Genomic DNA, 13,932 nt, shown 5'->3' on the forward strand with positions numbered 1-13,932 from the left:
AAATCGATAAAGATGAAAGCCTGGAAGGGCAAGATATATTTGAAGCAGTGGATGCGTTAAGCAAAGGATCAATAGCTTCAAAACTTGTCAAGTTGAAGGAAAAACTAGGCAAAATGAAAAAAGAAAAAAAGTTAAATTGAAAAGTCTGCGCTGAAGGGAAGAATTGAAGATGCCGCACAGCCTTCAAGGTGAAAATCTCTAGTATTTTCTAGTAAGGCTACCCGCCACCATATGAAGAAATTAAGCCCCCGTTCGGCCTCCATTTTTTGAAATGAAAATGGGTGAAATAGTATTTTTTTGAAAAATGAGTGGTTGAAATAAAAGGAAAAATTTTCGATTTACGTGTAATATTACTTTATGGAAGATTGAGAGGTTGAAAATATGTGAGAAAAATGAAATAAAATTGAAAAGTACAACAACTTTGGAAGAAGCTAGAATCATCCCTACATCATTCATCCACCGACATAGTAGAAGAAACTAGAATGCTTGATATCCACCGCCATAATAGAAATGTGTAGAAGAAGAAACCCATCATCATTGCTTCTCGATAAATATGTTCCTGCCTATGTAAAATGTATGTCTGTGATGAGAAGAGAGAGTTGATAAGGGAGTATATAGACAGGGGTGGAACCAGTGATTTCGTCCAGTACGGGCACAATTTAAGTATCGGCTACGGTGATTTTTTTGGTTGAAATTAGTCTATAAACAAAAAGAGCTTCATGTGATCAATGCAGAGTACATTTTTTAAAAATGGATAAGAAGTTGTGAGTCCATTGTACAAACAATAAATTGATGGGCAAATAAATTTGTAATGGGGCCTATCGTTTTTTTTTCTCTCAAAAAGCCTAACTAAAGAGAAGGCCCAAAATCTAAAAAATTAAAAAGTTGGCCCAACTAAACTCTTCTTCCTCCTTTCCTTCTTCTTCCATGTTGACAACTGTAAGTGTAACTCTTTTTCCTCCTTTCCTTCTTCCCTGTCGACAACTGTAACTCTTCTTCCTCTGCCACTGCCTGCAGACACACTTTTTCTTCTTCTTTCTTCCCTCTTCTCCTTCTTCTTCTTCTCTTCTCGGTCCAGTGCAGGCACACTGGAGTTTCTTGTGTCAAGTTCAAAGTGCAGGCCGATGCCCGCACTGGACCTTATGTAGCTCCGCTCCTGTGTATAGATACAACCCGTGTATGTATTTAGTTGAGTGAGAAAATCTCATTTGAGTGGATATAATAGATTGTGGCTTTGGTGAGCATGTATTCAAAATTCCATTTCATAAATAAAATTTAATTTTTGAGTTATAAACTCAACAATACATATATAGTTATTTGTCAATCCGTGCACGAAAGTATAATTTTCCATGGTAGGATACGTTAGTTCTTATTCGAAATTCGGAGAGAATTTACGCCAAACTCTATTGCAAGTGAAAAAATAAGCAAAAACGTTTCTACTGATCTGCTCACTTGGCCATAAAATAAAATTTCATTTATTGCTTATACCTTTAAATCTTATTGATACTTGACTCGGGATTACTTTAAGTTGCTAAATAACACTTGCCTCATCTCTCTCTCCCCCTCTCTCTCCCCGGGGAGGGGGGAGAGAGATTATGATGAACTCTGAATGAAACTGAAAAAATAAATGTTAGGTAATTTAAGAAAAATAAAACATGATAAAAGGAAAAGAAATTAAAACACCATTAATTCAGAAATTAATCTGCTAATGCACTGATTAATAACTAAACACAAAAACTTAAATTTCTAGTTACTAATACAATAACCGTCAAGTTATGAGACTTTCATTAATACACATTAATTCTAGCATTAAACTTTATTGCAAATAATTGATATTCTAGCATTATATAACCCTTTCACGTGTCCTAAGTTGTTATCAATCAAGATTGAATACCTATCGTTTACTTACAAATTGAGATGACTTCCAAATTTGTTCTCTTGGTTCTCCTTGGTGTTCTTATTTGCACCACCACTGCAAGAAAGCTTGTTGGCTCAGAGGGTTCTTTAGATGGAGATAAAAATTTCTCCCTTGGTCACTGGGATCTAGGAGGGCTTGGTGGAGGTGGTGGTGGAGGCTTTGGTGGAGGTGGAGGTAGAGAAGCGGAAGGTGGGGAGGTGGAGGTGGAGGAACGGAAGGTGGTTTTGGTTCTGGAGGAGGAATGGGTGGTGGGATTGGAGGTGGCGCTCAAGGAGGAGGTGGAGGTGGAGGTGGTGGCGGAGGAATAGGTGGTAGTGGTTCTGGTTCTGGTTATGGAGCAGGATTTGGTGGTGGGATGGGAAGTGGTTCTCATGGAGGAGGTGGAGGGTTTGGAGGAGGTGGAGGTGGAGGTGGAGGAACAGGAACAGGGATCGGTTCTGGTTCTGGAGGAGGATTTGGTGGTGGGTTTGGAAATGGTGCCCAAGGAGGAGGAGGAGGAGGTTTTGGCGGCGGAGGTGGTGGTGGAGGCGGATTGGGTGGAGGATCCGGTAGTGGATTTGGTGCAGGAGCTGGTGGCGGAATAGGAGATGGTGGAATCCCATGAGTAATTAATAATTAATTAAGAAGCATTCCCATCTTTCAATAACCATTCGATACCTAGTGATCTTTTTCATGGCATTAAACTACTATTTAGCAGATGCTGGATTTGTACTTAAAAAGTTATTCAAACATATTAATGTGAGCTTCATTTCCTTTTCTCATGCTTTATTTCTTCCATGCAAATCTTCGTATGTTTTCTTATAATTTCATCACAAATTTAATAAGTGTACATTTTCAGAAATTTGAAATTTAATATTTGTATAAAATGAATAATTTATTCGAGCACTTTAATATTATATTTTCTAAGTGAATAAACACGTCCAATTTTAGTTCAAAATTGATATAAAAGTCATCTAGTTTGATTCCGATACTCAATTCAAAGTCGTATTTGACACGTTTGATTTGGAGTCGAGTTTGACTAGCTACACACAAGAGTTTTGGTGTGTGATGAAGGATATAATATTTTATTTTCCTTAGGGCTTGACATAAATAAAATAGCACCAAATGGAGCCAAAAACATGTTTGAGCTCATATAGCCCCTATTTGATTTTCATTCTTTGAAAAAAATTCATTCTTAAGCAGTGTTTTGACATCATTTTAATTATATATTTTTTTAATAAAATAATATTACACGCAAATCCAAAATTTTTCCTCATTTTTTAACCACACATTTCCACCAATACATTATTCAAAAATTCATTTTTATCAAAAGAATAGGGCTCAAGCAAGGCATAATCTTCAACCAACTATCAAAACAAAATATGGTCCTTGTTTGGTGAGAATTAAAATCAAATTTTCAATAAATTGTGATAAAAGTTGATGAAATAGTAGTTAAAATATTGCGGATTTCATGAAATATGTGGCTGATATTAATTATTGATTTTGATTGGACTAAAATCTAGATTTTAATCACTATCAAACATGAGCATAGCATTCATGCTTTTGTGCATGGCCATCTGGATCGGTCCTAGATAAGATAAGACAATCATAATGAAAAAGGATATATCTCATGAGCTTTGATTCGATTCCAAGTATATGTACTTGATATTGTGTTATGTTGTAATAACAATAGATTCAAAATTCTATTAGAGACTTATTAAAGACTCAAGAGGGAAATCTACTTAGTTTCTTTATAAGCGATTGCATTTGTTTTCAGACAATCTTTATCATAAAATGTTATATTTGCTCTTGTTTGAGATATCTTCAAAAGTTGAATCAAAGTCAAAAATTAATTTTATCATACTATTTATGGGACTAAAATTTTTTATCAAATTTTCAACCACATATTTTATCAACTTTTATCAAAATTTGCTAGTCTTATCACAAGCTTTGTCAAACAACCCTTGGTATAGTTCTTAATTCATATCATGGAAATAATCCAAATTCTTAAATAAGTTTCATTTAGTATTTTTTTTGTGATATGAAATAAGTTTGGTATAATGTTATAACAGCCATACATGTCACATATATAATAAACCCCCTTCTGGTTAAGATAAAAATCATTTTTTTAGTAAATTTTGATTGAAGTTGATAGAGTGTAAATGGTTAAAATGTTGTGAATCTCATAAATTGTATGGTTAAAATTAATTGCTAACTTAAGCTTAAATTTTAGTATAACTTTCTAATTAGTTGAATCAAACTGGGTCTTAGTACTCTATCTATTACATGGCAACATAAAGATCCTTTTTCAAATGATTCAAGGATTCATTTATAACCCTGCAATCGAATGTTATTAAGAAGAATACTGGGAAAACTAGCATGCCCTTTTATGAAGATGACACAAAAAAATTTAGAAACTATCGAAATTTACTTTGAGGCTTTCTTCTTGATGAAGAAAAAATATTGAAATCAACCAAGCTATAGGTATCCAAAATTTGAAATTGAAAATTAACTTCGTTGATATATAGCTCATGTGTATAAATATTTAAATCACATTTATACACACATTTCATTGAACTCATAAATAGTATCCAACTATCCAGTACTCATATATATAAACAAAATCGTTTATAAAAACATCCCAAGTAAGACTAATCTTGATGCTTGTAATAAGAACTAATACACTAGCTTTTTATATCACAATAATTAATTTGACAGTTAACACAGGAAATGGGTTATTTATTTATTTATTTTTGAAAATCACATCAAACCATTTGAGAACGTGAAAAACGGAAGATATGTTTACATAACAATGTAATCTAAATTATTGTACAATAGAAATGAATTACAATGCCTGGAAAGAAATAAGAACATGTGTATATACGACTTACATAAATAAATATGCATTATTGAACTAATTAATAACTAAAAATATAAATTGAATCACTAGAAATTTAATAATTTCCAGGTTAATGAGACCCCCACTAACTCAAACATTAATCCAAGCACAAAGTGTCAAAGAATCAGTTAGCTGCATTAACAATTGAAATGTGGTTTATGGTATGAATCAGCAGCATTACATAAATCAAGATTCAAGAAATGTATGGATAAAATTAATTGTTAACTCCAAAATTTTAATATATCTTTTTAGTCGAATCAAACAAGATCTTAAAAATCTATCTATTACATGTCAACATAAAGACTCCATTTCAAAATGATTCAAGGCTTCCATTTTAACCCTGCAATCAAATATTATAAAACTGGAACAATATCGGGCAGATTATCATGCCCTTTTTATGAAGATGACAAAAACAAATTTAGAAACCATCGAAATTTACACAGAAACCAACCAAGCTATATATAGGTATCCAAAATTTGAAATTGAAGACGTTGTCAATATTTTGCTCATGTGCATAAGTATTTAAATCACTTTTATTTAGACATTCCATAGAACTATTAAGTAGTGCCCACAAATCCATCACTCATTTATATATATATTTATAGACAAAATATTTTATAAACGCACTTTCCAACATGATGCACTGGCATTTTTATCATAATAATTAATTTCCTAGTCAAAACAGAATCTTTTACTTACTTTTAAAAGCAAATCGAATAAATCTAAATTATTGCAATGTAGAAATGAATTTCAATGCCTGGAAAGATATGAGAACATGTGTATTACCACTAACGTAAGTAAACATATAATATTGCACTAATTAATACCAAAAACATAAATTGAATCACTACAAATGTAATAACTGCCAGGTTAATGAGGCCCCAACTAACTCGCTCATTAATTCAAGCACAAAACATTTAACTGATAATCAGAGTCACAAAGTTTTGGTGAAGTATTTCCTTTTCAAAGAAATAGTTAGCTGCATTAATAATTCAAACGTGGCTCATGGTACAAATCAGTAGCATTATATAAACCTTTTTTGGTGTCCTTCATTGTCACAAATCAAGATTCAAATACCTATCTTTTACTTGTAAATTGAGACGACTTCCAATTTTGTACTCTTGGTTCTTCTTGGTGTTCTTATTTGTATCACCAATGCAAGAAAGCTTATTGGCACAGAGGGTTCTTTCTACAATGAGAAAAAAATCTTCTTTGATCACTGGGATTTAGCAGGTGGAGGGCTTGGTAGAGGTGGTGGTGGAGGATTCAGTGGAGGTGGAAGAATGGAAGGAGGTTCTGGTTCGAGAGGAGGATTGGGTGGTGGGTTTGGAAACGGCGCTCAAGGAGGAGGTGGAGGGTTTGGTGGAGGTGGAGGTGGAGGTGGTGGATCAGAGGGTGGTTCTGGTTCTGGAGGAGGATTGGGTGGTGGGTTTGGAAGTGGTTCTGAAGGAGGAGGTGGAGGGTTTAGTGGAGGTGGAGGTGAAGGAACAGGGGGTGGTTCAGGTTCTGGAGGAGGACTTGGTGGTGGGTTCAGAAATGGTGCTCAAGGAGGAGGAGGAGTTTTAGGTGGCGGAGGCGATGCTGGAGGTGGGTCGGGTGGAGGATCTGGTAGTGGATTTGGTGGAGGAGCTGGTGTTGGAATAGGAGGTGGCGGAATCCTTTGAGTAATTAAAGAAGTTTCAGTCCCATGCATTTTCATCTCGTAATAAACCATTCATTGCCTAGAGATTTCATGGCTCAATATAAAAAAATAAATAAAATAAAATGTATAGAGTCATTAAACTACTATATTGAAGATGTTTGATTTGTACTCAAGATTAATTGAAACAAATTAGTTAATATGAGCGTCACTGATTGATTAATTAGACTGTTTCTATTTCTCATGCTTATTTCTTCCATGAAAATATTTATATGTTACAAGGTTAATTTTTGTTTGCTCTTATGATTATGTCAGGAATTTAAAAAAAATCATGGAGCTCATTCACAAATTTCATATTTAATATGTTTAAAGGGAAGAATTCCTGCATTATAATACTATGTTTTCTAAACGAATAAAACCCGTCAAATGCCTAGTTTCAACTTAATAAATCCTAATCTAACCTGACTACAGTGTTCAATTCAACGTCAGCTTTGACATGCATGCTTAATCTGTGGCCGAGTTTGTCTAATATCACACAAGTGAGGAAGGATTTGATAATTTATTTTCCATAGGACTTGATACAAATTAAGCTTCTGTTCGACACCTACTCTTTCAAAACTTTTTTTTTATTTTTTTTATTTTTATCATGCTCATTTTCAACCACGCATTTCCCAACAAAATATTTTTCACGTAAACTAAATTTTTTTTTCTTTTCTTCACCACAAAATCACAATCACCAAAAAATTGCTGTTCAAAAACTCATTCTTAACAAAAAGGGCTATCAAACAAGGGCAAAATAGCATGAAATGGAGCAAAAAACATGCCTAAATACATTGGTCATTCATGTCTTCTACAATAGATTGACATTGCTCCTGTACATTCCATGTGTGAGAGACAAAAAACCCAGAGCTGTGAGATCTCTATCGTAAATTTCTTGAATATCTACACCAAGTAAACGCTTAGTGAATATCTGCACCGACGAGTGGGCTCGTAAATAATATTCCAAAGCTTTCATAAGTTCTCCATTACTTGTAGTTTTTATATTGAGATAAACCACTGAAAAGGTGTGTTTCTATATATGCGTTTTGTCTTATGTTTCATTCTTCATTGCCTTTTAGGTATGGGATTATCCATAGTAATTCCTCGCTTGTCATTCTGTTTATTATTACTCTTGCGAGATAGATTTCTCAATTAGCAATGGCATCGAGAGATCAATTAGAGCAAAAGAAGGTGCCTAATTCAAATTTTAGACTGCAAGAAATTATCAATAGAAACTTGCCTGCATGCTGCACAAAACGAGATGCTTTGAGACTCTATTTTGACAAGATGTGCGTAAAACAGAAATTCCATTTTTCATTAAAATTGAAACTGAAAAATAATAGGTGTGAAAGATTGTACTAGGTCCCCATAGATTAGATTTTGGCCTTTAGATGGCCGCCTCTTGAGTCTCCCCTCAAGTCCCCGCTGATGGTTGCGTCAAAATTGTCTAAGAGACAAGACAATTATCATGGAAAAGATGTATCTCATGAGATTTGATTCGCTCCAAGTATATGTACTTGATATAGTGTTATATTGTAAAGTTATATCAATAGATTCGAAATTATATTAGTTATATTGGAGACTAATTATAAAGACATATATGGGAAATTAACTTAAATTTCTTTCAAAGCGATATTAATTTTTTAGTCTCTTTTTATATTTTTTCCTTTGTAATCGAAATTGCTTTTGTTTACCAACAATCTTGGCGCATGAAATGTTATATTTATGGTGGTTTGGATATTTAAATTTACTAAAACATTGAATCAAAGTCGGCCATTAATTTTAATCATACATTTCATGATATTCATAATTTTTATCCTTTTTAATAATATATTTCATCATTTTTTTTTATCAAAATTTGTTATTTTTATTTATTTATCAAAAGCTTTGTCAAGCAGCTCCTTAATGTAATTCTTAATTCATAGTGTACAAATACTCCAAATTCATAAATAAGATTCTTTTAGTGACTTTTCATGATAGGAAATAAGTTGAGGTATAATTGACAATAGCCATATATAGGCATAATGCTATAATATCTAGAGGTGGCATTTATATATTTAATCACTCTCCGTTTTGATAAAAATCAGATTTTTTTCTAGATTTTGATTGAAGTTGGTGGAACGCGTGATTGAAAAGTGGTAGATCTCAAGAAATGTATGATAAAAATTAATTGTTAACTTTAACTTAAATTTTAATATATCTTTTTGGTCAAATCAAACAGGATCTTAATATTCTATCTGTTACATGTCAATATAAAGTCTCTTCCATTTTAACCTTGTAATCGAATACTCTAAAATTGGAACAATATAGGGCAGATTATTATGCCCTTTTAAGAAGATGACACAAACAAATTTAGAAACTGTCGAAATTTACATAGAAATCAACCGAGCTATATACAGGTATTTAACATTCGAAATTGAAGATATCATTAGTATTTTGCTCGTGTGTATAAATTTTTAAATCACTTTTATTCTCACATTCAATTGAACTCTTATGCAATACCCAAGTATCCATCACTCATTTATATATATTTATGAAAAAATAGTTTATAAACGTACTTTCCAACATGATGCACCAGCACTTTTATCATAATAATTAACTTCCTAGTTAAAACAGGATCTTTTACCTACTTTTAAAATCAAACAAAATAAATCTAAATTATTGCACTGTAGAAATGAATTACAATGCCTGGAAAGATATGAGAACATGCAGGGGGATCTAGCACCTGGCTTGTTTTTCGACAACACGAACGGCTGCCAAATCTGAAATAGCCTTAATTTTGGGATTACAAATCAAAAGATTTGTGGCAAAATATACATCATACACATCTGCGTATTAACCCAATGTCGATCTGTAAAATTTGCAATCTAATAACTACCAACCGTGGTTACATTCTCATGTCACGATAATTTATCATTCACATTATAATATAAATCTGTTCCCTCTTGTGAAAATTTCCTTTTGGCTTCCTCCACAAAAATGTGATAACTAATATTACAGAAGATAATTAATAAAAATATCTTACCTTTTATATGTGCAGTGTGTGGTGACATTTTCCCTAAAAATTCTTACGTTGACTGAAAACGAGTATTACTATTTATTTCCTTGTAGAGACTCGCACAAACTAGTATATAAATACCATTGTGCATTGCAATTTTCTGTCTGCTCTAATCTCTCTGTCTCCCTCCTTCATTGTCTTCCTTAAAGATGCCTGATATTTTGTACCTTTTACCATTTGTTTTCACCTCGACTCTGATGTTTTTGTTGATTCAATATCTGCTGAAAAAGAGGCGGAATAGATATGCAGAATTGGAACAAAATGAGCTGTCAGTCGTAAATCATCAACCACCGCCGCCGCTACCATCATCACCAATTTCAACTCGATCCCAGATGGCAAAAGGGAGGATGGATGAAATAGTCATCGATATTTACAACGAACAAGAAGGTGGAGATCATGAATGCTCTATTTGTCTATTTGAATTCAAAGACCAAGAATTGTTCCGGTGTCTTCCGGCATGCAACCATGGGTTTCACTTCGAATGCATCAAAACATGGTTGGATATGAGTCAAACCTACCCATTGTGCCGCCGGAGTACTGTCATTGAACCATGATTCTTGTTTTTCTTATATTACAAATCTTGAACTTTTTCTTTCGATTTTGATCCTAGAAAATGAACACGATGTTTAGTTTCTGAAAGTTACTGAGAGTGAGAGATGCTTTCACCGTACGAAGTGTAGTTATGAATGAAGACACATCAATAAAGTTTTTTTGTTTTTGTTTATTTTATTGTATTATCTTTTAATTTTGTGACTAATGAATCGCGTCTTCTTGGATTTTTTTTTTTTGAAAAAGCTCCGTATATGAAGTTTAAAATTAGTGTTTGATTTGAACTGAATTTATAAATTATTTTCTACCTAAATTGAGCATCAACATGTTGAAGAACCAGGTACCCGGTACCCATGCAAGCATATTTGAGAAAGTCAATTCTCTCCATGTTTAGCTAATTAGTAAGTTTGAGCCAGGAAGAAGTTAGAAAAACATGTACAGGTTACTTAGTGTTTGATTTATTGCTTGTTGGTTTACTGGTCAAGAAATTTTTTATATATAATCGTTGGACTACTTCGGTTGTTTCAGGGTTTCCGAATAAGAACTCAATGATCTTTTTTGTAATGATCTTGTTTTATGCTATTAAATTCCGCCATTCCTGTGCATGATCTTGAAATTTGTAATGGCCTTTTTTTGCAAGAAAATATGGTATCGGGTCGCAATATTCCTGAAACATCCAACATGATAGCTTGAATTTAAATACTTCGAAGTGACTTTTTAAAATATTTTAGTAGTTGGAAAATACTTTATCAATCCATTCATTTACAGGCATATCACAGAGATTTGTTGGAACAAAGGGCTCATATGGCTGTTGCAAGAAGTTACACTCCACCAGCTTTAGTTTGTGACAGAAATCCCACTAAGAGACCTCCAGTTCAATGCGGAAAAGAAGATAGGAGATCTGGCTCAAGGAGGCACCATAAAGTCCCCCGAAATAGGGAAAATGCTTGAATTCAATTTTATCCCTTTTGTGCCAAAATTAAGTTATAGTCTCTTTTATTTGACAAAAATAGGACATTTTTTTTCAGATTTTTCTAGGGTATAGTTTTAGGGTTATAGCAGCGATCGAAATACGGAAGAAAAATACTTGAATTTTGTGTAAAACTGTCAATATCAATTCTTTCATGCTGTAAATACTAAATGCCAATAATTTTGACAAGTTCTTGATTCAGAAATTCAACTGCACTTTTGATAATGTTGAACCATTAGTCTTTCAATTTAACTTTATGTCTCTTGCTTTTGGAAACACTTTTATTTCGATCCAATCTTGTGGATAATGAACTTTTATTTCTTTATTTACATCTTTCGTTTAAAGAATCTATTCTTTACTTTCTTTTTGGTCACAGTCACATGGTTCAATAAATGAAAATATTTTCTTTGTTGGACAATGGAATAGTGGAAGATGATTGTTCATCATCCTTGTTGACGAAGAAAACTACTTTAGCTGTTCTCAACTAGAAATATGACGGGTTTTTACCAAGCATTTCTTCTTGTCATAGTCAAATAATATATTTTTCTCTTTTTTAATTAAATAGATAAGTCGTTTTAATTAAATGTTGGTCACTCTATGCCTTATACATTTTATGCTAATTATTGATTTTTAATAAATCACTTTTCATCTTACAAAATGGAGTGTTGAAGTAACTGAAAGTAGGAGAATTCATCGCTTGGTCCATTTTTGAGAAAGTAAGTCAAAGAATTCAATTTCTCATAATTCATAGGTACAGACAAGAAGATAAATACAAATCCTCAAGCATGATTTATGACCCGTCTGGTTTTCATTGTTTCAGCAACAACCATATCCAATGGAGTATTTAAATTATCATTCAAAGAGATAGTGTAAACTCATGATATGATGGGGCCATGTTGAATAAATAAAGACTAAAAAAATCCACAAGGTATAGGTATGGAAATGAGCAATCTCAAGGACATCAAGATAATCATTTTAAATAAAAATAATTAAAGTTGATTTCTTTCCCTTTTTTGTATCAAAGTTACTTGTTAGTTCTGGCTGATTAGCCGTAAGAAACTTTCTTGTTACCTTATATTTGAAACTCTCAGATCTTTTCTAAAAACCCTTTTTTCATATTCCATCAGTTGTTTACTCTTCATATGTGTCTCAGGGTATTGAATCTTGGAGCCATCTTTCTGTCTCTGTCTCTCTCTGTATGCCCTTAAGATGATTACGCTATTTTTCATAGAAGCCCATCTCGGGGATCTACTAAGGGGCTGTGATATATGTATTTAATTGTCGTTTCAGTTCAAGAAACTAGTTTTTAGAAGGAAATATCTTGTCGGTTTTGGTTAATTTAAGCATATTCTTGAGTTAAATTGTTCTGTTTTTTGATTTGATTACTCAGAAATACGCATTAATGAATTGGGTGTTTTTTAATATTTGGAGGTTGTAACCTAGCAATTGAGTGTTTAGCAGCATTATTTTGAATGTTCAATGGTGTCACCTGGGTTTTTTCTTATATGTATGCTCCGTTCTTTGATGGCTTTAACCTGTGGAGCTCTAATGATGTTTTATAGCAATGAGGTTTCTGTGTTTAGCCATGGTAAAGAACATGCCAGCAAGCTTATGGGTTCAACACCCCATGATCAGCTGTTAATCCAAACATCAGACTCGTTTTCGGGTTTGCTTTTATTTGCCATTGGGTTTCTCTTGTTTATGGTGGCTTTTGTGAAGGACAGAGAGTTTCATAGCTTCTTTGCTAAGGGCTGTATCCTTCTCCATGTAGCAATGGCTATTTGGAGAATTTACTTTGAAAGGAAGGTCGAAGATCTAGGCCGCGATTGGCTTAGGCTTGTAGTTGGGGATATTGCATTGGGAGTTTCTTGGGTTTTCTTTCTTGTGTATTCATGGAGAGAGAAGTATGATTAGTTCTAGTTGGGAACCCGTGATGATCCATCTCTGTTATAGAAATACGGATCTTTGATATTTGCTTGGTGCTGAGGTGTGTAAAATAGTGATATAAATATTGGAATTCTCATTGAATCAAATTTTTCAAATGGATTTGATTCTCTATTTAAGGTTCGAAGCGGAGAATTGCTTGAAATCTTGGCAAGCATAATGGTTAAGCTCGGGAATCATTACGCACTGGATTTGATTCAGCGAAATGAGGTTAACATTTCTTAGATAGATCTTGTATACTCTTGAAACTTTGATTAGATCAGGGAGAAACAAACTTATTTTCGTTTTTGGCCTTTCGTGTATAATTTTTCCTTGTTATCTTGGTAGAGATAATCTTCACTGTAAAAACTTCTCAAATAAGCAATGAAATGTGAGATATCTCTTGATGTCCACACTTGATTTTTGTTTATTTTCCTGCATAACATTCCTTTTTTCTTAATCTGGTGTTGATATTGTTGACGTCAATAATTGAAATTAGTTGCAAAGAACGCTTACTCGACCAGAGTCTCTAAGGAAACTGAAATGATTAGTTCATGTGAATTTTGTTTGCTCTTTGTGGTTCATCTTGTTGTTAAGTAAGATCATTCTGTCAAACTGGTTATTTCTACTATATATTGGAACAAGTCGTTGAAACTGGATGTACAGATCTCTTCATTGGAAATTCTATCTTTGGTTGAAGGTGACTCCTACATCGTCTATTTATTGAAAAATGGATTGTGCTACGTGTGCACCTCCGATGTACACAATCATTTACACCTCCCTCACATGGAGGAGGGCCCGCACAAAATAAATTATTCATGGGCTCCCCTTAATATGTGAGGGTTGTCAACGTGTGTGTACACCGGAAGTGTACACACAGACTCATCCTTGAAAAATTAGTATAGACAATTCATACAAAGTTTCAGCCTACAAAAGAAGGTTAATTGGCATACCTTTC

General features: G+C 33.4%; 4 protein-coding genes across 4 annotated transcripts; all 4 read left to right on the forward strand.

The window, feature by feature from the left end:
- Nucleotides 1-1,917: 1,917 nt before the first annotated feature.
- On the forward strand, nt 1,918-2,522 carry LOC111387849 (glycine-rich cell wall structural protein 2-like). The gene is made up of 2 exons (XM_023012443.1): nt 1,918-2,107; nt 2,155-2,522. Exons 1-2 carry the CDS (start codon nt 1,918-1,920, stop codon nt 2,520-2,522), a joined length of 558 nt encoding a protein of 185 aa, XP_022868211.1.
- Nucleotides 2,523-5,571: 3,049 nt separating this feature from the next.
- LOC111387851 (glycine-rich protein 5-like) lies at nt 5,572-6,460 on the forward strand. The gene is made up of 3 exons (XM_023012446.1): nt 5,572-5,589; nt 5,666-5,770; nt 5,897-6,460. The coding sequence occupies exons 1-3, from the start codon at nt 5,572-5,574 to the stop codon at nt 6,458-6,460; spliced, it is 687 nt and encodes a 228-aa protein (XP_022868214.1).
- A 3,221-nt stretch (nt 6,461-9,681) lies between these two features.
- On the forward strand, nt 9,682-12,473 carry LOC111387852 (RING-H2 finger protein ATL39-like). Its single transcript, XM_023012447.1, has 4 exons — nt 9,682-10,071; nt 10,850-10,995; nt 11,803-11,855; nt 12,442-12,473. The coding sequence occupies exons 1-4, from the start codon at nt 9,682-9,684 to the stop codon at nt 12,471-12,473; spliced, it is 621 nt and encodes a 206-aa protein (XP_022868215.1).
- Nucleotides 11,900-13,398, forward strand: LOC111387850. The gene has a single exon (XM_023012445.1). The coding sequence runs from the start codon at nt 12,531-12,533 to the stop codon at nt 12,963-12,965; it is 435 nt and encodes a 144-aa protein (XP_022868213.1). The 5' UTR covers nt 11,900-12,530; the 3' UTR covers nt 12,966-13,398.
- Nucleotides 13,399-13,932: the final 534 nt, after the last annotated feature.

The sequence above is a fragment of the Olea europaea genome, unplaced genomic scaffold (assembly GCF_002742605.1).
Source record: "Olea europaea var. sylvestris unplaced genomic scaffold, O_europaea_v1 scaffold4285, whole genome shotgun sequence".
Taxonomy (NCBI): domain Eukaryota; kingdom Viridiplantae; phylum Streptophyta; class Magnoliopsida; order Lamiales; family Oleaceae; genus Olea; species Olea europaea.

Coding starts and splice junctions, on each gene's coding strand:
- LOC111387849 (XM_023012443.1), top strand. CDS start 1,918: ATGACTTCCAAATTTGTTCTCTTGGTTCTCCTTGGTGTTCTTATTTGC. Junction 2,108..2,154: donor TGGAGGTAGAGAAGCGGAAG/GTGGGGAGGTGG, acceptor TTGGTTCTGGAG/GAGGAATGGGTGGTGGGATT.
- LOC111387851 (XM_023012446.1), top strand. Junction 5,771..5,896: donor ATTTCCTTTTCAAAGAAATA/GTTAGCTGCATT, acceptor TTGTAAATTGAG/ACGACTTCCAATTTTGTACT.
- LOC111387852 (XM_023012447.1), top strand. CDS start 9,682: ATGCCTGATATTTTGTACCTTTTACCATTTGTTTTCACCTCGACTCTG. Junction 10,072..10,849: donor CATTGTGCCGCCGGAGTACT/GTCATTGAACCA, acceptor ATTCATTTACAG/GCATATCACAGAGATTTGTT. Junction 10,996..11,802: donor AGGAGATCTGGCTCAAGGAG/GCACCATAAAGT, acceptor CATAATTCATAG/GTACAGACAAGAAGATAAAT.
- LOC111387850 (XM_023012445.1), top strand. CDS start 12,531: ATGGTGTCACCTGGGTTTTTTCTTATATGTATGCTCCGTTCTTTGATG.